Raw genomic sequence first — 22,477 nt, 5'->3', positions numbered from 1 at the left:
AGTGAGACTCTTTGAACGTCCTGCATTTCCCTTTGTCAACACAGAGCACATTTTTCGAAAAACACAAGCCTGTATTGTAGAGCTTGCGATACAGATCTGATGATAGGGATGGAGGTTTGACACGAAGTTATGGCTAGCTTTCGTCGCTTAATAACCAGCTGTCCATGTGAGTTAGGCTTGGAATGCCGCTGAGAGGCACACCGCAGGAAGTACAGCACTGGCAGCCTTCGGGAACATTCGCCTCCCTACCCCTCAGAACACTGCTTTGATGGTACAGTGACCGTAAGTTAAACGACAGCCCCAGCATGCTGCCAGTTTTTCCTTCTCTTTTTTTGAGACCACAGACATCCCCTCATGTGTATCATCCATGGTTCTCCCTCACATGTGGTACCAGGGTTTGAACACCAGACCTGAAGAGCATGGAAGGTGTGCTGTATGCCAGTACCAGTATTAAAAATTTCCCCAAGATTTATGAACATGACACCTGTGGTGCTAGGGGTTGAAGTCAAAACCAGCACTCCAGCCACCGTGTGCCCTACAGGGCCACACCACTAGTTTTCCCGTGTCTTGGGCAAGACCCTGACACCCCCTTCTTGGCTTTCAATTTCCCTGTTAAACACTCTTTCTCTTATCACAGATCTATACTGGAAATTAATTTTTTTGGTGGAATCAGGGTTTCACCAGAAGCCGGGTCACATTTTCACTCTCATAGTGAGACAGACAGCTCTGCATCCGTCTCCTCATGCCACAGCACCTCCCCTGTGCCGCTGGGACTTGAACATGGGCTGCAAACGTGTCAGGGACCACGCTCTACATGTGAGCTCGCTCAGTTTTGACCTCAATAATATACCAGAACTACCGAGCATGCTCTCTAAACAATTACTTATTGTCCACAGAGAACAGGAAATGTGGAGGTCAACCCTTCTTCTAGCGTTTGCCCTTCTTCCGTAGCCAGTCAACAGCGTCAGGTTGAGCCTGATGTAAAGTTTCGAGACCTCCTTTGAATCTGGAGAGGTGGCAGTCGTTGACTTTGTGGGTCATAGTCTGTCTGGAGCCGCAGGGGCAGTTCGGGTCGTCTCTGGCTCCCCAGCGATGGAACATAGCGGCGCACCGGCCATGGCCTGTTCGATAGCGATTGAGGAGGGCCCAGTCATAACGTGCTAGGTCAAAGCCGGGTTGACGCTTGCAGGGGTCTGTGATGAGGTGTTTGTTCTTGACCTCAGCTGACTGCCAACTCTGTTTCCAAGAGTCTGGAACAGAGAAGTTCAGTGTAGGCGTAGGGGACCAGATTGGGTGATGAGATGTCAAGCGTTGGACAGGGTTGGCGAACCTGAGGGCAAGTGTCTCCGCCTCCTTCAAGTCCAGGCAGCAAAAAAGGGTTATGGCTGAATGTCCAAATTCCCTGCGGACATGGGAACCATAAAACCGGTGACATCAGATCCAGCCCCAGAACTCCAGATACTAATGGCCACAGTGATACGACCAAGTTTACCCAACTAGGAACTTTTCACACGATAAAAAAGTAAGTTAAAAGAGCTTGTAAGCACTTCAGAAATTCATATGTAAAACAAAAAAACCTTGTATAATTATGATACTCACTTATAGGAAAAATAAAAAGTACTAAATGGAGAAGTATTTACTTTTCTAGGCAATATATGTGCAGATCTGGTTTAAAAAAACTATTTTTAAAAAACATTTATTCCCTTTTGTTGCCCTTATTTTTATTGTTGTTGTTGTTTTATTAGTGTTATTGATGTCATCGTTGTTGGATAGGACAGAGAGAAATGGAGAGAAGAGGGGACCTGCAGGTGGGGAGCCGGGGGCTTGAACCAGGATCCTTATGCCGGTCATTGCGCTTTGTGCTACGTGCGCTTAACCTGCTGCACTACCACCCAACTCTCTAAAAAAAACTATCATTATTTCAATAACTTAGAAACCATATAAATAACTTTAGCAATAAACTCCATTTTAATGAAAAACTAATAAAAAAAGACTTGACTGTTCTAAAGTTCACATAAATGACATTGAATAGCAAAAGTTCACATAAATGACATTGAATAGCAACTAAGGATTCTGGTTTCGTTCACAACCCAGGACGCTGACGGACGACAGCTATGTGGTGACTGTAACCCATAAACCACAGCCTCTCACTCCAGGCCTGGTGAACACTGGGTGACGCACTGCTTGGAACACTTGAAGAGGCCAGCACAGGGCCTGGCAGACACATAAAGGCCACCTGTCCCCAGGTGTCACTCTCCACACAGCCAAGCACAGCCTTACAGGGAACGCATCACATTTGCATGGCGTGGATTCTCTGGTGAATGCCCAGATACATGTAGAGCCTGAAACTTTTCCCACACTCTGTACATTTAAAGGGCCTCTCTGCGGTGTGCCCATTCTGGTGGTGCTCGAGCTCAGAGTTCACATGAAAACCATCTGTAGCTGTTCTGCATCTCTGGGGCTGCTTCCAGTGAGTATTCTGATGGGAAGTGAGCTCAGAGAGATTCAAAAAGGTGGCCGCACACTGAAGACACTCGAAGGGCTTCAACTGGGAGGAGGAGAGCAGGGTTCTCCCGTGGCCACCGTCAGCGGTGGCCCTCTCGGGGAGGCTGAGGTAGGAGGGCTGCCCAGGGCGCAGGCTGTGCCAGTGCTGGACAGCAGATGCGTGCGCCTTCATGTGCAGATCCAGGTGTGTCTGCTGGGCAAACAGCTGCCCGCAGTGAGGACACTCGCAGCGGTTCTGGGAAGCGTGGACTTTCTGGTGCTGCGCCAAGCCCGAGAGCCACAGGAAGCTCCGCCCACAGATGCCGCAGCTGTGGGGCTTCTTCACGTGCACGTTCATGTGCCCGGCCAGGTGCGAGTGCTGGCGGAAGCTGGTGCCCCAGGTCGAGCACCGGAAGGGCTTCTCGCCCGTGTGGATGCGCGTGTGGATGCGCAGGGTGGCTCTGTGGCTGAAGAGCTTCCCGCACTCGGCACACGCATGCTTCTTCTCCCCCAGGTGAGTTTGCTGGTGCAGGGCAAGGTGTGAACCATCACTGAAGCTTTGGCCACAGGCAGAACACTTGAACACGTGTGAGTCTTCTTCCCAGGGAAATTCCAGGACTTCAGAAAGCGCTCTGATCCCTAAGCACTGAGGTAGTGTGACTAGCGGGCTGTGGTTCTCAATGGTAATGGAAAGGCTGATGAACCTTCTCTCCACAGTGGGGGCTCCCCCCGATGGCATCCTTTCAGGGCTCCCAACTTCCTTCTCAGAGGCCTTCTCTGAGTTACAGGCAAGAGGCACAGCAATGGAGTACTTTTCCAGGGCAAGCTCTTCAAGCCCCAGAGAATCTAGACTTAACTGCTGATGTGTCTCGGTCTTGCCTTCCTCCCCTGTTGGTAAAGACAAAACAGAGTGAAACATAAGATGGCATCGCGAGGTGGCATCACAGCAATCAGGACCACTACACAGGGCCTAGGAAGCGCTGCTGGTTCATCTTTTTTTTTTCTCCCCCATTTTGTTGCCTTTGTTGTAATTGTTATTGTTGTCACAGCTGTTGGATAGGACAGAGAAAAATCGAGAGAGGAAGGGAAGACGGGGAGAGAAAGACACCTGCAGACCTGCTTCACTGCTTGCAAAGCAACTCCCCTGCAGGTAGAGAGCTGGGGGCTTGAACTGGGATCTTTACGCTGGCCCTTGTGCTTTGCGCCATGTGCACTTAACCCGCGGTGCTACTGCCCAGCCCCTGGTTCACCTTCTAATTGAGATACTGGTAGCAGGGAGGAGAGATAGCATCATGGAAATGGCTATGCAAGAGCTGAGGCTCCATGGGGGTGTGTGTCAATCACTGGCATATGTCAAAGCTGAGCACTGTTCTGGTTTCTCTCCTATTAAAGTAACATATTAAAAAATAACAACATACAAAAGGAGGGGTGGGATAGCTATCAGTTATACAAGTAGACTTTTATGCCTGAAACTCCAAAGTCCCAGGTTTGATCCCCCACACCACTGTAAGGCAAAGCTGAATAGCACTCTGGTTAAACAAAACAAAAAGCGATAAATGAAATTAAGAGTCAGGGCCAGGGAAATAGCTCAGGTGTGACCCTTGCACCACCATAAACCAGAGCTGAGCAGCGCTCTGAACTCTCTGAAAGTCAAATAAATCTTCTAGGTGGCTTTGCAAAGGGTAGAAGCAGGAAATAGCTACAGTCAGGGTCTGAGGAGCCAGGGACTGCAGCAGCCTTGTAGACACTGTTTGTGGGTGGAGCTTTCTAGTCAGCCCTCTAGGTCGTAGCCTCTCTCTGTTTAAACTACCTCAAGCGACAGCTAACACAGGTAGAGCGGAGACCAGGATTCATACTGACCAAGGGGCTGGGCAGTGGGACAGCTGCTGTGCAGACCACTGGAAACAGCAGCCAGTGCCACTGGGACCTGTCAGAAATGACAGCACTGCTCAGCTCTGGCTCATGGTGAAGCTGGCTGGAGACTGAACCTGGGTCCTCAGGTCTTAACGTCTGTTAGAATATTGATGGCGGTAGAGTAGCGGGTTAAGCGCATGTGGCGCAAAGCGCAAGGACCCTGGTTCGAGTCCCCAGCTCCCCACCTGCAGGGGAGTCGATTCACAGGCGGTGAAGCAGGTCTTTTGCTCCTGCTCTGTCTTCCCCTCCTCTCTCCATTTCTCTCTGTCCTATCCAACATCAATAAGAACAATATCTACAACAACAATAAAAAAACAAGGGCAACAAAAGGGAAAAAATGAAAGGAAAGAATATTGACGGCACTCTCCAAAGCCCACAATTTCCAATCTTCAGTGAGTGGTAGCAACTTACACGAATGGTGCTTGCCTGGGGAAACTGATGTAACTGCAGCAGTTATTTGGGAAGCCCAGCCACTACTGCTATCGTGAACAGGTCACCAAAAAGCAGATGTCTGACTCTTACACTCCATGGGTAGGGCCCACCCCCATATCAACATGCGGCTGCGACATGATATCTAATCAAAAGTCCCAAACTGTAGGAAAAGCAAATATGTTACCCATCAAAGCCATGTCCTCAAAGCACTCCTGTGTGGTGCCTTTGCTTAGAGACCTCTGGGCAGGGCGCACACACACACACACACACACACACACACACACACACACTCCTCTTGAGAAAAATACACAGCCAGGTCCTCAGGTAGCACTGGTCCCTGAAACAACACGAGAGCCCATCTCTGGGCGGGCTCAGCACTCAGGCTTAGAAGATCTAGAATAGGTTCGAGCCCCGGCTCCCCACCTGCAGGGGAGTCGCTTCACAGGCGGTGAAGCGGGTCTGCAGGTGTCTGTCTTTCTCTCCCCCTCTCTGTCTTCCCCTCCTCTCTCCATTTCTCTCTGTCCTATCCAACAACGACAACAACAACAATAATAACTACAACAACAATGGAAACAAGGGCAACAAAAAGGAAATAAGTAAATAAAAAAGAAAATAAAGAATCGTAAAAAAAGAAATCTAGAAAAGGCCGAGTGCAGCGATGGGGTGTGCCCAGGTGCTTAGGGTGGACACTGGGCACGTGGGAGTAGAAATGGAGGCCGTGGCCTACGGCCCACCTGTGAGCAAGGTGTGCTCCTCTAGAAGAGGAACGATGAGGGTGGTCCGGGGAGGGAACATGCTTAGCAAACAGGTTCCAATGGAAATAAGAGCCAGAGGGACGGAGGGCCCTGTTCTCCCAACACCCGTCCTGTCGCTGATCTCACCGCCACTCACCGCAGCAGCAGCACCCCAAACCCATTCCCTCCTTCCTGGGTTTATCTGTCCCATCAGCCAGGAGAACTGAGAAAAACCACCTGGGGGGTTTTGCTGGCCGGTTGCTTTTCTATGTGTCTGTTCAACAGAAATGCAGTTTCGCCTAGAAACCTGCACGTGCGAGCAGCCTTCCGGAGGCCCCGGGACCCGCCACAGCCGTGCAGGCGCCTGGTCCCGGCAACCCGGTCTCCCGGGCGCCCAGTGCGGGGTCGGCGCGTCTCTCCTGGCGGCGAGGCAGCAGCTGCCCCTGAAGCTGAACCCAGGTCTCACCTGGTGCCGGCTGTCGGGAGCGTGGACGCCACCTGGGGGCACGGGTGGGGGGAGCTTCCCCCAAGTCGCCACAGGGACTTCGGGATGGAGCTACAAGGGGAGAAGAGACACTGGAGCGAGGCGGTGAGGCGGCGAAACTGCCCCGTGAGCGCCAGCCCTTTGCTCCCCCACCTCACCCGACGGCTGCCCTCCGACCCCACCTCTGACCCCACTCTGGGTCTGATGACCTTGGGGCGCTGCCCCGCTGCTCGGGCAAAGGCGGCAGGCAGCGGTGCCCGACAGACAACGCACCCAGCACGTGGCCACGCTCCCCGCAGGCAGGTGGAAGAGGCCCGCCCCGTATTTAGACACCGTCTATCCTTGTGATTGGCCAGAGTGGCCGCGGGGCCGTCCCTTGAGCGTGTTAGCCAATCGAGCTCCTCGCCGAGAGAATCGCCGGGCATTCTGGGAGATGTAGTTTTCCCCTTCCTCCAAGTATGCACTTCCGGTTCCTCCGGCTGGGTCTCCCCGACGAGCTCCCGGCGCGTGGACCCAACGGAAGGGGGCGTTAGGTGGGCCCGCGAGCGAGGGAGCGGGAAGATGGGGCCACCCCAGCAGCCGGGAGGGAGTGGCTTCTGAAAGGAGAAGCTGCGGTGAGCCGAGCGCGGCGCGGACGGAGGTGAGGAAGCCGGCTGCTCGACGTGGGCCCGGTGTACCCCGTGGCCGCCACTTTGCCGCGGGACCCCCGGTGCCTCCTGACTCCTGCCGCGCAGGAAGGACCCGCCTCACGGGCGCGGTGCGGGCCACGGTCGAGGTGGACGCCCGCCGCTGCGGGCCGGGGGCCCGGGGCCCGGGGCCGCCGCCGCTGCCGCAGGAAGCGCTGGTTGCCAGGCGTGTCTGCAGCGCAGCGAGCGGCGCGGAGCCGGAGCCGGAGCCGGAGCCGGAGCCCTGCGCGTGTCTGGGTCTCCGCGCCCGGGCGCCCGGGAGCCCCGCACAGCTTCCTCCGTGAGTGGTGCCACGGCGGCCGCGGCCGTAACTGCACTCGGCTAATAGATTGTGGGGAGTGTCGGTCGCAAGTCACAAAACCCAACGGAACGACGTTGAGAGACAGGCCCAGCCCGGGGCGTGGAGCCCGGGAGGCTCCGTGCAGGTGCCGTGTCGTGTGCGGCTGCGGCAGCCGGCGCGGAGACGGGTTGGGGCCGATCGTGCTTTAACCACTGGAGACCTCCCCCCTCACCTGTTAGAAAAATTTAGAAAGGACGTGGTCCGGGAGGTGGCGCCGTGGATAAAGTATTGGTCTCTCAAGCATGAGGTCCCGAGTTCAATCCCCGGCAGCACATGTACCAGCGTGATGTCTGGTTCTTTCTCCTATCTTCTCATGAATAAATAAATAAATAAATAAGTAAAATATTTTTTAAAAAAAGAAAAAAATTTAAAAAGGACGTGGTCCGGGAGGTGGCGCCGTGGATAAAGTATTGGTCTCTCAAGCATGAGGTCCTGAGTTCAATCCCCAGCAGCACATGTACCAGCGTGATGTCTGATTCTTTCTCCTATCTTCTCATGAATAAATAAATAAGTAAAATATTTTTTTAAAAAAATTTAAAAAGGAAGTAGAAAAGATATTTGATAGGTAACTCACGACGCCTGCCACAGGAGACATCCCTTGACAGCCAGGGAAGAGCTGGGCGTTGTGGAAATGGGCCAGGAATGAGGTTCCCTGGGTGCCCGGAGGAAGGGACGCAGCAATGAAAGCACAGACTTCCTGAAGGGCAGGACCAACCGAAGCCTCAAAAAGTTGCAGGACCACTAACAGCCTGGCATGGCTCCAGGCTAGCAGTCATCTTTTCCTCGTCCATTGTGCTTTAAGTTTAGTGCTGCTCTGATTTAGGGGGAGCCTCCTTTGGGACCAGATTTATTTATTTTTGCCACAACGGTTATTGCTAGGACAGGTTGCCCGCACAACATTTTTCCCCCTCTAGCTAGAGAACAAGAGACAGAGAGGAGAGACACCGGCATGGCTGCAGCCCTTACAAAGCTTCCTGCCTGCTGGCGCTCCCATGCAGTGGCCCAGGGCTGTCCCTGAGCTGGTAACCTGTTGAGCCATCTGCCAAAACCCCACATACACCCCCCCATCCGGACTTCGGGTCCTTTCACCAGGAATAAGAGGTTCTCGTGACCTTTTCCTTTGAATCCTGTCTCATTCTAGTGACTAGAAAGAAATAAATTAAAAAAAAAAAACTTAAAAAAAAGAAAGAAAAGAAAGATGATGGTTAAAATTAGATGAGACACAAAACCCAAGCCCAAGCTTAGATGAACAAAAGTGAATTACATGCCTACCTCGATTCTTTTTTTTAAAAAAAATTTTTTATTATCTTTCTTTATTGGATATAAACAGCCAGAAATTGAGAGGGAAGGAGGAGACAGAGAGAGACACCTGCAGCCCTGCTTCACCACTCGCAAAGCTTTCCCCCTGCAGGTGCGGGCCAGGGGCTTGAACCTGGGTCCTTTTGCACTGTAACATGTCGCTCAACCAGGTGCACCACCATCCGGTCCCACCTAATTCAATTCTTTGAAGAGGCTTTGTTGTTCTTACTGGGGCTTCACTGCTCCAGGCTGATTGACTTTTTCAGGTAGAGGGACAGATCAGGCAGAAACAGAAGGGAAAATCGTTTCTTTTTTTTCTAAAGCACTGCTCAGCTCTGGCTTATAGTGGTGTGGGGAACTGAACCTCAGGCTTTGGAGTCTCACCATGAGAATTTCTTTACATAGCCATTATGTGATCTACTTCACCCAGGGAAATTATTCTCTTTTCATTTTTTTTTTTAAGAAAGAGACAAATTCTCTTTCTCTTTTTTAAACCTTTATTTATTGAACAGAGACACTTAGACATTGAGAAGGAAGGGGGTAAATAGAAAAGGAGAGAAATAGAGAGACACCTGCAGCCCTGCTTCACCACTCGCAAAGCTTCCTTCCCCCTGTAGGTGGGGACCAGGGGCTTGAACCTGGGTCCCTGTGCACTGTAACATGTGCCCTCAACCAGGTGCACCACCACCCAGACCTGAAATTATTCTTTTTGTAAAGGACTTTTTACTAATGGGAATGGGGAAAAGCAACGAAAAAAAGGGGAGGTGGGCGGTGGCTCACTCTGTAAAGTACACATCTCATCATGTACAAGGACCTGGGTTCGAGCTCCCATTCCCCACCTGCAATGGGAAGCCTCAAGTGGTGAAGCTGTCTCATTCTCTCTCCCTGTCTCCTTCTCCTCTCTCAATTTCTCTCTGTTCTGTCAAATACAATAGAAAAAAGGGGGGGCTGGATGGTGGCACACCTTGTTGAGTTCACACATTACAGTGCACAAGGACCCGGGTTCAAGCCCTCAGTCTCTAGTCACAGAGGTGAAGCTTCACAAGTAGTGAAACAATGCTGTGGTGTCTCTGTCTCTCTCCCTCCTAATCTACCCCTCTTCTCAATTTCTGTCTCCACCTAAAATAAATGTTTAAAAAGAGGGGGGGAGGCATCACTTTGGCATATGTGGTACTGGGGATGGAACTCAGGCTATCATGCTTGAGATGAGAGTCCAGTGCTTTATTCAGAGACAGGAGGCCTGTCGGCGGTGCACCTGGCTAAGCGCACATAGTACAAGTGCAATGACACACACAGGGTCTAGGTTCAAGCCCCCAGACTGCCACCTGCGTGGGGAATGTTTCACGAGTGGTGAAGCAGATTTGCATGTATCTGTCTTTCTCTCTCTTTTTCTGTTTCTCCCCCCTCTCTTGATTTCTCTCTGTCCTATCCAATAAAACGGGGGGAAAAAATGTCCTTTACGAGCAGTGGATTCGGAGTGCTGGCACCAAGCCCCAGTGATAACCCTGGAGGCAGAGGAAAGACAGACAGTGGGAAGGGCGTGTCTTTGGTCACACTGTCTGTGCTGGTTTACATCCATCCAAGTCGCCACAAGCCTTTTGGAACCCCGAGGGAGAACAGCCCGTGCCGCCCGCCCCACACAGGTCTCACGACACCTTTTTTCCTTCCTGAATCCCCAGGCTGATTCAGTGTCCAACCGGTTCTCTGTTTCTTGACCTCCATCCTTTCTTATGGGCACTCAGAAGCTTCTTTGTGCTGCCATGAAGTTGCCTGGGTACTCACTGCTGCCTTACGTTGGTTGACTTTATGTCCACTTTTCCAAGCCTTAAAAAAACAATAGGTGGGAGTCGGGCTGTAGCGCAGCGGGTTAAGCGCAGGTGGCGCAAAACACAAGGACCGGCATAAGGATCCCGGTTTGAACTCCGGCTCCCCACCTGCAGGTGAAGCAGGTCTGCAGGTGTCTGTCTTTCTCTCCTCCCCTCTGTCTTCCCCTCCTCTCTCCATTTCTCTCTGTCCTATCCAACAACGACGACAACAACAATAATAACTATAACAATAAAACAACAAGGGCAACAAAAGGGAATAAATAAAATAAAATATTTAAAAAAAAAATAGGTTCAGGGTGGTAGCACAGTAGGTTAGCATGTGGCGCAAAGCACAAGGACTGGCATAAGGATCCCAGTTCCAGGCCCCGGCTCCCCACCTGCAGAGGAGTCACTTCACAAGCAGTGAAGCAGGTCTGCAGGTGTCTTACTTTCCCCCTCTCTGTCTTCCTTCCTCTCTCCATTTCTCTTTGTCCTATCCAACAATGAAGACAACAACAACAAAACTACAATAAAACAACAAGGGCAACAAAAAGGGAAGGAATAAATATTTTAAAAAGACAATTCGTGGGTAGGGGAGACAGGGTAATGGTGAGGCTCTGAGATCCCTTATTCAGTCCCCAGCAACACCATAAGCCAGAGCTGAGCAGTGCTCTGGTTGAAACAAACAGAACATTAGGTGACTGAAGATGTTCAGTGAGTTAGAGTATAGGACTCGCATACTTGAGGCCCCAGGGTCCCAGCTTAAATCTCAAACACTGCTATAAGTCAAGAGCTGAACAGCCCTCTGATCTCAGTCTCTTACTCTCATTGTTTTACTTTTTTTTTTTTTTTAACATTTTATTTATTTATTCCTGAAGAAGATATAAGAGAGAGAAAGAACCAGGCATCACTCTGGTACATGTGCTGCCAGGGATTGAACTCAGGACCTCATGCCTGAGAGTTAAATGCTTTATCTACTGCGACACCTCCCAGACCACCTCTCAATCTATTCTGTTTCTCTCGCAAAAATATTTAAATATAAAATAGCATATAAAGGGGCTGGGTGGTAGCACACCTGGTTGAGTGCACATATTATAGTGCACAAGGACGCAGGTTTGAGGCCCTGGTTCAAGCCCCTGGTCCCCACCTGCAGGGGGGAAGCTTCATGAGTGGTAAAGCAGGGCTGCTGGTATCTGTCTCTCTCCATCTCTCCTCCTACCCTCTTGATTTCTGCATGTTTTTATCCAATAAATAATAATTTAAAAAATTAAAAAGTAGCATATGAATAATCTTTAACAAGATGAAAAATATTTTAGGGCTATGGAGATAGTATAATGGAGATGCAGACCACTTTCATGCTTTAGGCTCTGAGGTCCCAGGTTCAGTCCTGCGCATCACCATAAGGCAGAGCTGAGCAGTGTTATAGTCATTTCAGGTTCCCAGCCTCCACCTGCAGGGGTGAAGCAGTAGTATACAGGTATCTCTTCCCGTTTCTGCCCCGCTTTCCATCTTGATTTTTCTCTATTTCTATCCACAAAAATACATAAATATTAAAAACAAAATATTTTTTGTAAATATAGGAATTGGTGAGGAAGATAGCACATCCCTGGGTTCGCGCTACCAGAACCACATTGGGAGCTCTATGCAAATGGAAGCTTCCTGGGCAATGCACCAGGGTGGTGATGTTGCTTCCTTTATCCCTCTGTCATCCTGCAGCTGTAACAAAGGGGAAAAAATCAGCTGGGGGCAGTGGAATCACACAGGCAGTGTAGCCCTCGCAAAGCCCTGATTGGAAGGGGGACCTACTGAAAGTTAGAAAATACAATAGTACAGGTTGCTTCACCTAAGTTACGGTGACATTGGCCACTACACGTGTAGACAACCAAAGATAGATTGAGACAGCCTCGCACACACGTTGCTGGAGTTGTCACTGCCCAGGGCCGACTTTCAGACGGACGGAGCGACAGATTCCACAGCTTCCGGGTGCTGAGGTCAGGCTCAGAGCAGGCGCGCTCCCCAGTGAGCTATCTCGCCATTCCTGTCACGCATCTCCTCATGCACCTTGTCGGGGTGTTAGAAGAATGTGCTGTGGTCCGGGAGGTGGCGCAGTGGATAAGGCACTGGGCTCTCAAGCATGAGGTCCTGAGTTCAATCCCCGGCAGCACATGTACCAGTGTGATGATGTCTGGTTCTTTCTCTCTCTCTCCTATCTTCTCATGAATAAATAAAGAAAATCATTGAGAAAAAAAATATATGCTGAGCGCGCATTGCTTCCGTGTGTGGTGACCTGTCTGCCTCTGCCGGCCCCAAGTCCACCCTCTGGCTCAGGGGGTTTTGCAAATGACTCGAAAGCCAGCAGCTAAGCGCGCGGATCCCTAACGAGCAGGTCCGCGGGGAGAGCAGGGGAGGGCAGGGCAGGGCGGTGAGCCTCTCGCCCGCTTCCACGATGGCGGCGGCGGCGTCATCACGTGGCGGCTCACGTGGGTGCCGCGGGCCAATGGGCGTCCAGCGTGCACCCCGGGCCGGAGCGGGAGGCGGAAATGCCGCGGACGGTCGCCCCCGTCGCGGTGCGGGCCCTGCCGGTTACATAACTCGCTGCGGGCTCGGCGGCTCGGCGGCCCGGCTCCCGGCGCCCGGCCCCCGCGATGCGCTGAGCCCTCCGCGCTGTCCGCGGCCGCCGGCTCCCGCCCGAGGTGAGGCCCTGCCGGCCGCGCTGCGAGGGCGGGTGGGAGGCGGCCCGGTGGATGGGCCGCGAGCCGGGCGGGGGCCGTCGCTCCGGGGGCGGCCGGCGTTTCCGCCCCCGGGTCCCTGCGGCCCGCGAGGGGTGGCGGGGGGCCCCTGGCACCTCAGCTGCTCGGACCCGGGCGGGAGGCCGCTGTGGGTGGCGGGTCACCTGCCGGGGACTGGAGGGCGGCTGTTTGCCAGCGGCCTGAGGGCAGCGTGTCCGGCGAATGGCGGCCCGGTGGCTGCGCGCCGGGCCATCAGCAGGGCGAAAGCGGTGTGACGGGCAGGTGTGACCGGTGTTCGTCTGCCCCGAGCCTGGCCTGTGAGGCCAGAGGGGCGACTCGTGGACTCCGCGGAGGCGGGAGAGAACAGAGCCCCAGCCAGTGTGTCTGCTGTCTGATCCTTTCTCTCAAGTCTCGGCCTTGCTCCAGGTGCAGCGAGAGCAGATGAGACCAGAGCCGCCTTCCGCGCGCGGCCTCGAGGCCCGTGGCGGCTCAGCTCCGGTGGCCGCGGAGGACCCCGGCGCCCTGCAGTCCCGGGGAGCGCCGCCCCCGTGGGCCCCCGGCCCCAGCCCCAGCCCGCCGGGACCTGCGCTTTGGTGGGACGGTGGCCGCGCCGGCTCAGACCCCGTCGGGACACGTTGAGGTTGCTTAGCAACGGCCGGCCTCTGCCTGGGGTGGTGGGAAGGTGGACGTGCGGGGCTTGGAGAGGAGGGAGAGAGAGGGTGGTGTCCGAGCCTCGAGCCTCGCCTGGCAGCAGCAAGGCCGGTGTACGGAGGACCCCGGGTCCCCGGGATGGTGGCAGCTCAGCCCTGGAAGGGATCCGGGCAGTGTCGCAGCTGTCAGCCTCGCCCTGATGACGGGGCGCCGGCTGTGTGAGCGGCGGACACTCAGTGCTGGGCTGCCGGGAGTGGGTCCAGCTGCACGTCTGCAGGGAGTGCTTGGTGTCCGCGTCCACCCGATGGACCCCGAGGGTCCAGTTAGCTGCCCCTGAGTGGCCCGGCAGCGGGGAGTCTCAGCAGTGAGGGTCAGCCCCTGGCCACACCTGGGCGGCATCTGGACACCTGGAAGTGATGCTGGTGGGAGCAGCAGCCGTGTGTGGCCGACCAGGTAGTGGTTTCTGTCTCTGCGCGTGATACGAGCGGAGTGACTGCCCATTCTGCCTCAAAATAGACTCTCTAATGTCTGCCTTTAAGCCCCAAGCACTTGGAGCCGCAAGGCATTCAGTGTGTCCGAGCCAGGAATAAATGTGGACTTGCCTTCAGACTTGTAAAAACTGGTGGGGGTTGATCAGGGACGAGGCTTGAGCGAGACTTTGTTCCCGTTGCTTCCTCAGAAAAGACAGAAGAGCATTTCAACATCCTAAACAGACCACATTAAAAACATTTTTCTGGTTCCTGTTCTTAGATGATTATTATTGTTAAAAATCAAATAGAGTTTCCCTTTCTCAGTTCTGGTGCTCCTGGGACGGGTTCTGTCTCAGTGGCAAAGTATTGACTCTAAGCCCATCTTGAGAGCAGCCGTAAGAAGCACACCGTTTAATTTTATAGGATGGTGGTGTGCAGTTCTCCCTGAGAACCAATAAATGCAATGATATGTTAGTTTGTCTACTTATTCTAAATATTTAATTATGAGAAAGATAGAGCGGAAAGAAAAAAAAAAAAAAGAACCAGAAATCAGTCTGGTACGTGTGCTGCCGGGGATTGAACTCAGGACCTCATGTTTGAGAATCTAATGCCCTAACTACTGCATCAGCTCCCAGACCACATGATACATTAATTTAAAACTATTTCATTTGCTTTATTTTAATGAAAGAGAGAGGAAGACAGAGACCAGATCCCTGTTCTGCTCCGGCTGTGGTGGTGCCAGGGATTGAGACCGCGACTTAGGGTCCTCAGGCATGAGAGTCTGTTTACATGACTATTATGCTGTCTCCCTCACCAATCCAACTCTTTGGGCCTTGTGTTCATTCTTCTTTGGGAAGTGTTGCTAGGTACAATTTTCAGACTTGTTTCTTTTTAGGTGACCTGTTCTGTCTCTGGTTTACTCATCTCTGGCATGTGGGGATTGAACCTGCACCTCTGAGCCCCAGGCACGAAAATCTGTTGTATAACTGCTTTGTAATCTCCCCAACCCCTTTTATTTTCTCCCCCACCGCCGGAGCTTCTCTGGCTGGGGCTGTGTGTCCACAGAGTGCCCCCACTCCCACTCCCACTCCCACTCCTGGTGAGCTCTTTTTTTAAATATCTTTTTTCTAAACTTTATTTTACTTATTTATTATTGGGTAGAGACAGAGAGAAATTGAGGGAAAGGGGAGATAGAGAGGGAGAGAGACAGAGAGACACCTGCAACCCTGCCCACCACTTGTGAAGCTTTCCCCCTGCAGGTGGGACCAGGGGCTTGAACACAGGTCCTTGTGCACTGTAGTGTGTGCGCTTAACCAGGTGCGCCACTGCCTGGCCCCCCCCATTTTTTTAATATTTATTTATTCTGTTTTGTAGCTCTTGTTGTTTTATTGTTGTAGTTATTATTGTTGTATAGGACAGAGAAATTGAAGGAGGGGAAGACAAAGAGGGGGAGAGAGAAAGATAGAAACCTGCGGACCTACTTTACTGCTTGTGAAGTGACTCCCCTGCAGGTGGGGAACCGGGGCTCGAACTGGGGTCCTTACGCCAGTTCTTGTGCTTTGCAGCACGTGCACTTAACCCACTGCGCTACCGCCCGACTCCAGGTGAGCTCTTTCTTCTAGGTGGAAGAGACACCAAGTCAGGAGCATCCCCTTCATGGTGCTCCTTTGTGGTACAGGGTTCAAGCCCAGGTGTGTGCTCTACTGGGGGAACTCTCTCCCAGCCAGAGCTCCACTATCTTGCTAGTCAGACATTTGTTGTTCTTGCTGCTCTCAGTTTCAACTTTTTTTCTTCTGGACTTAAAAAAAAAATTAATGATTCAAAAAGATACTTATTTTGTTCAGGGTGTAGGGGCACATGCCAGAGCACTGCTCAGTTCTGGCCTGGGGGTTGAACCTCGCACCTCAGAGCTTCAGACATGAAAGTCTTTTGCAGAATCTTTATGCTGCTCCCCCCTCCACTGCTCTGGACTTTCATTTTTGACCTTTTCATTAGGATAATCATGCACGGGGCTGGCGACATAGCTCACCAGGATAACTCCCATCACACAGCCCGGCTCCAGCCCGGCCCCCATCGCACCAAGGGAGCTTCAGTGCTGTGGTCACTTTAACTTTGCCTCCGCCAAAAAGAACTATCCATGTAGAAAAAAAAGTGCACTGACTGGGGCCAGGTGGTGGCGCAGCTGGTTAAGCGCACACATTTCAGAGCACAAGCACCCGGGTTCAAGCCCCTGGTCCCCACCTGCAGGGGGAAAGCTTCACGAGTGGTGAAGCAGGGCTGCAGGTGTCTCTGTCTCTCTCCCTTTCTATCTCCCCCCCCAATTTCTCTCCGTCTCTATCCAATAATAAACAAATTAAATAAAAAAAAGAAAAGTGTACTGTCAGCTGCTCTTGGTGTGACTATAGCCACCACCCAGAGCCCCCAGGGCCCACACCAGGCAAGCCCTCTCCCAGTTCCGGCCCCCAGCTCCTCACCTGCAGGGGAGTTGCCTGTCTGCAGGAGTCTTTTTCTCCCCCTCTCTGCCTTCCCCTCCTCCCTTGATTTCTCTCTGTCTTATCCAACAATGAACGACATCAACAACAACAATAATGACCACAAGGCTACAACAACAAAGGCAACAAAAGGGGGGGAAATGGCTTCCAGGAGCAGTGGATTCACGGTGTAGGCACTGAGCCCCAGCAATAACCCTGGAGGCAAAAAAAAAAAAAAAAGAAGAAGCCACTGCAGGGGAATCTCTCCCTCTCCATCTTCCCCTCCTCTCTCCATTTCTCTCTGTCCTATTTAACAACAACAACATCAATAACTACAACAATAAAAAACAAGGGCAAAAGGGAAAATAAATATTAAAGAAGCCACAGCAGCAGTGGTTTTGAGGAGAGAAGTCGCGTTTTTGTTTCACATTGCGTGACTTCATCATGAGTCTGTATTGGTAGTGAAACAAAAAGGCTTCAAAGAACACCCACACACACCCGAGGAAATAGGAATGTGCTTTTTAATCCTTTAAAGAAAGATTGTCTTCAGACTTAGAGATCTCTAAAAATGTTGGATCTTATGTAAAACACACACAACTTTATGTAAAAGTCGCTTTGCAAAGTTCACACATCACCACCTCCAGATACTCTGCTGTCCAGGCCACAGCCACCCCCTCTTGCCCCTCGACAACTTTGAATCTGTGTTTGGAGTGTTTATTTTGGGCCTCAGCACCCAGAATGCCATGCTGTACCACGGGCATGGGGCCTAAAAGTCGATGCCAAGAGAGGTTATTTTGGGGCAAAACAGGCACTCATTCTGCTTATCAGATCTCCAAGTTGTTGCTGATTGAAGACAGCCTGTGAGATCACATTAAGGCACACGTGTTCCTACTCTTCACCTGTCACCAGGCCTGAAAGCCCCCCGTCCCCACTCCCCATAGGAAACGCGAACGCCCCTGACTCGCTGAAAAGCGAAGCTCAACAAGGCAGAACCATGTGAGGAGACAGGACCCTCTCTGGTCGGGAGGCAGATGCTGGCAGAGGCTGAATCGCTTTTTTAAAAGTCAGTTTTGGTTAGAAACATTAACCTTGTTGTGGTCGGGGAGGTGGCACAGTGATAAAGCTTTGGACTCTTAAGCACGAGGTCCTGAGATCAATCCCCGGCAGCACATGTGCCAGAGTGATGTCTGGTTCTTTCTCTCTCCACCTATCTTTCTCATTAGTAAATAAATAAAATCTTAAAAAAAAAAAAAAAAAAAACCCTTGTGCTCAAGGGCTAATTTAAAAAATACTTATTTTTTTAATATTTCCTTGTGTTGCCCTTGTTATTGTTACTGTTGTTATTGCTATTGTTGGATAGGACAGAGAGAAATGGAGAGAGGAGGGGAAGACAGAGACGGGGAGAGAAAGACAGACACCTGCAGACCTGCTTCACCGCCTGTGAAGCGACTCCCCTGCAGGGTGGGGAGCCGGGGGCTCAAACCAGGATCCTTACGCCGGTCCTTGCGCTTTGCGCCACGTGTGCTTAACCTGCTGTGCTACCGCCCAACTCCTCAATATTTATTTATTCCCTTTTTGTTGCCCTTTTTTTGTTGTTGTTGTAGTTATTGACATCGTCGTTGTTGGATATGACAGAGAGAAATGGAGAGAGGAGGGGAAGACAGAGGGGGAGAGAAAGACAGACACCTGCAGACTTGCTTCACCGCCTGTGAATCCACTCCCCTGCAGGTGGGGAACTGGGGGCTCAAACCAGGATCCTTAACGCCAGTCTTTGCGCTTTGCGCCACGTGTGCTTAACCTGCTGCGCTACCGCCTGACTCCCTTAAGTACTAATTTATACCAAATTTGACCCAATTCCATATTTAACCAGGGCCTTTTTTTTTTTTTTTTTTGCCTTCAGAGTTATTGCTGGGATTTGGTGCCTGCACTACAAATCCACTGCTCCTGGAGGCTGTTTTTCCCATTTTGTTGCTATTGCTGCTGTTGTAGGACAGAGAGAAATGGAGAGAGGAGGGGAAGACAGAGGGGGAGAGAAAAATGGACACCTGCAGCCTTGCTTCACTGCTTGTGAAGTGACCCCCCTGCAGGTGGGGAGCCGGGAGCTCGAACCAGGATCATTATTTGGGTCCTTGTGCTTTGCGCCAAGTACTCTTAACCCGCTGTGCTACTGCCTGGTTCCAGCCCTCCCTGCCCCCGGCTTGATTTTCAGGGCGGTGCAGGGAAGCATCTGATGTGGCTGGCACCAGCGAGGGAGAGGCCAGCTAATAGGGCCACAGCCTGGGGGGGTTCTCAACCCCCATTCCCTCTTGCTGCCCTTTCCTTCCAGGGCCCCTTCTGCCCACAGAGCCAGGGGACATGGGGCCAGTTCACGGATGGGACACCTACTTGCTCCTGGGTGGGTGTGAGTCCAACAGAGGTTCAGCCTTGGGCTTCATAGAGGGGCCACTGCCCACCCCTCTTCCTGCATTTCCTTGTGGTTTGGGTTTTCATTGTATTTTCAACTTGCTGCAGGCTGCCTTTGGGTTCAGATAGAGAGGAGACACCACAGCCCCCCTCACACTGGGCATTTAGAAGGAGCCCCCACAGCTCTGGAGATGAGGCCCCTTGGCATCTGCCTGACTGCCTGCGAATCCTTGGGGGTCTCTGTCCTTTCTCAACCCCTCACCCTCTAGCATCCCCATGCCTCAGGTTTTGTGTGGGAACAACTGTTCTGCCAGGGGCAGCTCCTCGGGCTCTGTGCTGTGCTGCTTTAACTGGCCCTGAGCCTGAGCGCCCTGCCCTTCCCCAGGTGTGGATGACAGAGGAGGCGCCGCCCAGCGCGCTCAGTGAGGTCAGCCTGCGCCTGCTCTGCCATGATGACATAGACACCGTGAAGCACCTGTGTAGTGACTGGTTCCCCATTGAGTAAGTGGGGTGCGGGGGTGGGGTGGGGCTGGGGGCCAGGGGCCAGTCACTCTAGGTCCTGCTTCCAACGACCACCAGGCTTTTCACTCAGAGGAGTTCTCAGGTGGACTTGCTGAGAAACAGTCATTTCAGTGGTTCCTCGAGGGACTGGGAGCGCACAGTGGGTAGAGTACTGGACTTGCAGGCATGAGGTCCTGAGTTAACTCCCCAGCACTGGATTGCTCTGACACTTTCGCTCATAAGCAAATAAGTACATGTTTAAAAAATATATAGTGATCCCAGAAGTAAAGCACTGGACTTTCAGGCATGAGGTCATGAGTTCAGTCCTCAGCAGCATGTGTACTAGAGTGATGCTTGGTGTCTTCTCTCTCTCTCTCTCTCTCTCTCTCATATCTTTGTCATTAATAAATAAAATCTTTTAAAATAAAATTCAATGAAAAGAGGACTCTTGAGATGCAATTCAAGCAGAGAAGCCATGCATAAGCCCAGACTTGAGCTCCGGCATCACTGTGAATGGAGCAGCAGCCTCGGAGCCTTGAAATCGTGCATGACCAAGGCCCCGGTCATACCCTTCACACACAAGTGCACACAGGGGCTTGGGGGAGACTGAGGGATGGACTCCTTGTCACCCTGCAGAGGAGATGGATTCCCTGGGGTTCCCGTCTGGAGCAGGACAGCTCTCAGATGTCCTGCTTGGTGGCTTCACCTACAGTCCCCTCCTCTTCCTCCGCTTCCTCAGCTACCCAGACTCATGGTATCAGGACATCACCTCCAACAAGAAGTTCTTCTCCCTTGCTGCCACCTACCGGGGCACCATCGTGGGCATGATTGTGGCTGAGATAAAGGGCAGGACCAAGATACACAAAGAGGTGGGTGTGCAGGGTGGCATCGGGGACCTGCCGCAGTCCTCCCCACAGTGCATGGTCTGTGGGCCTGTGCTGAGGGACCAGGCCTGTCAGGTTTAGTGTGGTGACTGTCACTCAGCTGAGAGTCTGAGCATGTGCGGGCTGGGAGGGAGCTGATACCCCTCTCTGTCTTCCCCATCTCTCTCGATTTCTCTGTCCTGTCCAATAACAAGAACAGCAATAGTGATAATAATAATAATAATAACAACAAAATGGAGAAAATGGCCTCCAGGAGCATTGGGTTCATAGTGCAGTCACTGAACCCCAGTGATAAGGACCCAGGTTCAAGCCCCTGGTCCCCACCTGCAGGGGAAAGCTTCAGAAGTGGTGAAGCAGAGCTGCAGGTGTCTCTCTGTCTCTCTCCCTCTATCTCCTCCTCCCCTCTCAATTTCTCTGTCTCTATCCAATAATAAACTAATAAATAAAATAGAATGTCAGACACCTGCAGCCCTACTTCACTAATCATGCAGCTTTCCAACTGCGGGTGGGGACCAGGGGCTTGAACCTGGGTCCTTGTGCACTGTAATGTGTGTGCTTAACCAGGTAGGCCACTGCCTAGACCCTGCCACAGAGCTTCTTGCTCTGCTCTTTCTTTCGCTAATGAGCCTAGGGGCCTCGCACGGGCTTAGAATTGAGCAGCCTGGCCCCACATCTCACACTTTGCATCTGGCTTTCTCTCCAGGATGGAGACATTCTAGCCTCCAGCTTCTCTGTCGACACACAAGTCGCGTACATTCTCAGCCTGGGCGTGGTGAAGGAGTTCCGCAAGCATGGCATAGGTGAGGGCCCCCTGCCCCTGCCCCTCACTGATGTGGGTGGGGAGAGCTGCTGGGGGGGCCTTGTTTAGAGGGCACTGCCCTCCTCTCGTGCAGCTTTTGTCTGGTCACAAGTGCTTGTCCCAGCTACCACAGAGGGGCGGCCCATCACCTTCCGGGGAGGGGCTGGGCCTCAGAGCATCTCTCTGCCCTGCCCAGCGGCCACAGCCAGGAGCAGGGCCTTCCTATATCCCCCAAGCCTGCCCGGCCCACACTCTACTTGACAACCTGTTGTCTTGAGGCCTTAGTGAGTCTCCGCTCCCCCTGGCGTAGGTTGGGGGCGTCCGACAGGCCAGCCTCTGACTCCTCTCCTCGCCCAGAGGACTGGGTGGCAGGTGGGTGGTCCCATGGCCTCCCCTCCCTCAGGCTCCCTGCTGCTCGAGAGCCTGAAGGACCACATCTCGAGCACCGCCCAGGACCACTGCAAGGCCATCTACCTGCACGTGCTCACCAGCAACAGCACAGCCATTAGCTTCTATGAGAACAGGGACTTCCGGCAGCACCACTACCTGCCCTACTACTACTCCATCCGAGGTGTGCTCAAGGACGGCTTCACCTACGTCCTCTACATCAATGGCGGCCACCCGCCCTGGACCATCTTATATCCTTTATGCTGGGGGCACGCTGCGCCAGCCAGAGGGGGTAGCTCTGGTTGCATGTCTGGGAGTGATGGTTGGGCACACAGGTGGGGGTGCCAGCCCCCCGCCCCCCCAGACTGCTTCCTTAACGCGACCGCACAGACTACATCCAGCACCTGGGTTCTGCGCTCGCCAACCTGAGCCCCTGCTCCATCCCGCACCGGCTCTACCGCCAGGCCCACAGCCTGCTCTGCAGCTTCCTGCCCTGGTCCGGCATCTCCAGCAAGGGTGGCCTGGAGTATAGCCGCACCATGTGAGCCCCACCTCGGCAACCCACCTTGGAGCCTGCCCCCCCCTCCCGGGTCAGTGGACCACCTCCATGGCCTGGGTGCAGGAGCTTGTGGCCAGCCCGGTGCTGTGCGGGCTCACTCGGGAGCAGAGTGGTGGGGCACTAGCTCACAGGTACGGTATGGGTGGGGTGGACACTGGGGCCAGAGGGAGCAGAGGGCCCCATGGGTGCTGGCTGAGGGCTCCCTGTCTGCTCTCAGCCTCCTGTCCACTTCTCGTCTAAGTCCAACACCAGGGAGCCCAGGGTTGTCTCCACCCTCTCTAAATGAGCAGTGAAGCCTGGGCCAGGAAGCTCGGCAGTACCGAGCATGGTCCGAGGCTGATTCCCTGGGGCCTCAGAAACAAAACTTTCCAGGCGGCCTAAAGGTGGCACATGCTACTTCCCCAGCACCGGCTCTGCCTTTTGACGCGAGTCCGGCACCTGTGGC

The 22,477-nt window shown here is 52.9% G+C and overlaps 2 protein-coding genes across 2 annotated transcripts; one reads left to right on the top strand and one right to left on the bottom strand.

The window, feature by feature from the left end:
- Positions 1 to 1,945: 1,945 nt before the first annotated feature.
- Positions 1,946 to 7,865, bottom strand: ZNF597 (zinc finger protein 597). Its single transcript, XM_060174091.1, has 5 exons — positions 7,821 to 7,865; positions 7,649 to 7,771; positions 6,685 to 7,177; positions 6,031 to 6,120; positions 1,946 to 3,372 (listed from the first exon to the last, which is right to left on the bottom strand). Exons 1-5 carry the CDS (start codon positions 7,863 to 7,865, stop codon positions 2,291 to 2,293), a joined length of 1,833 nt encoding a protein of 610 aa, XP_060030074.1. The 3' UTR covers positions 1,946 to 2,290.
- On the top strand, positions 6,666 to 22,155 carry NAA60 (N-alpha-acetyltransferase 60, NatF catalytic subunit). The gene is made up of 6 exons (XM_060172510.1): positions 6,666 to 6,688; positions 19,288 to 19,403; positions 20,143 to 20,272; positions 20,991 to 21,087; positions 21,490 to 21,725; positions 21,863 to 22,155. Exons 2-6 carry the CDS (start codon positions 19,294 to 19,296, stop codon positions 22,016 to 22,018), a joined length of 729 nt encoding a protein of 242 aa, XP_060028493.1. The 5' UTR covers positions 6,666 to 6,688; positions 19,288 to 19,293; the 3' UTR covers positions 22,019 to 22,155.
- The last annotated feature ends 322 nt before the right edge of the window (positions 22,156 to 22,477 follow it).

The sequence above is a fragment of the Erinaceus europaeus genome, chromosome 15 (assembly GCF_950295315.1).
Source record: "Erinaceus europaeus chromosome 15, mEriEur2.1, whole genome shotgun sequence".
Taxonomy (NCBI): domain Eukaryota; kingdom Metazoa; phylum Chordata; class Mammalia; order Eulipotyphla; family Erinaceidae; genus Erinaceus; species Erinaceus europaeus.
This window is presented reverse-complemented; position numbering and strand designations above follow the sequence as displayed.

Bases quoted from the DNA above. Each gene is read 5' to 3' on its own strand.
- ZNF597 (XM_060174091.1), bottom strand. From the start codon at position 7,865: ATGGACGAGGAAAAGATGACTGCTAGCCTGGAGCCATGCCAGGCT. The intron at 7,772-7,820 runs GTTAGTGGTCCT...CCTGCCCTTCAG, and splicing joins GCCTGGAGCCATGCCAGGCT to GAAGTCTGTGCTTTCATTGC. The intron at 3,373-6,030 runs GTGAGACCTGGG...CTTTACCAACAG, and splicing joins CTCCCGACAGCCGGCACCAG to GGGAGGAAGGCAAGACCGAG.
- NAA60 (XM_060172510.1), top strand. From the start codon at position 19,294: ATGACAGAGGAGGCGCCGCCCAGCGCGCTCAGTGAGGTCAGCCTGCGC. The intron at 21,088-21,489 runs GTGAGGGCCCCC...CCCCTCCCTCAG, and splicing joins GTTCCGCAAGCATGGCATAG to GCTCCCTGCTGCTCGAGAGC. The intron at 21,726-21,862 runs TATCCTTTATGC...CGCGACCGCACA, and splicing joins ACCCGCCCTGGACCATCTTA to GACTACATCCAGCACCTGGG.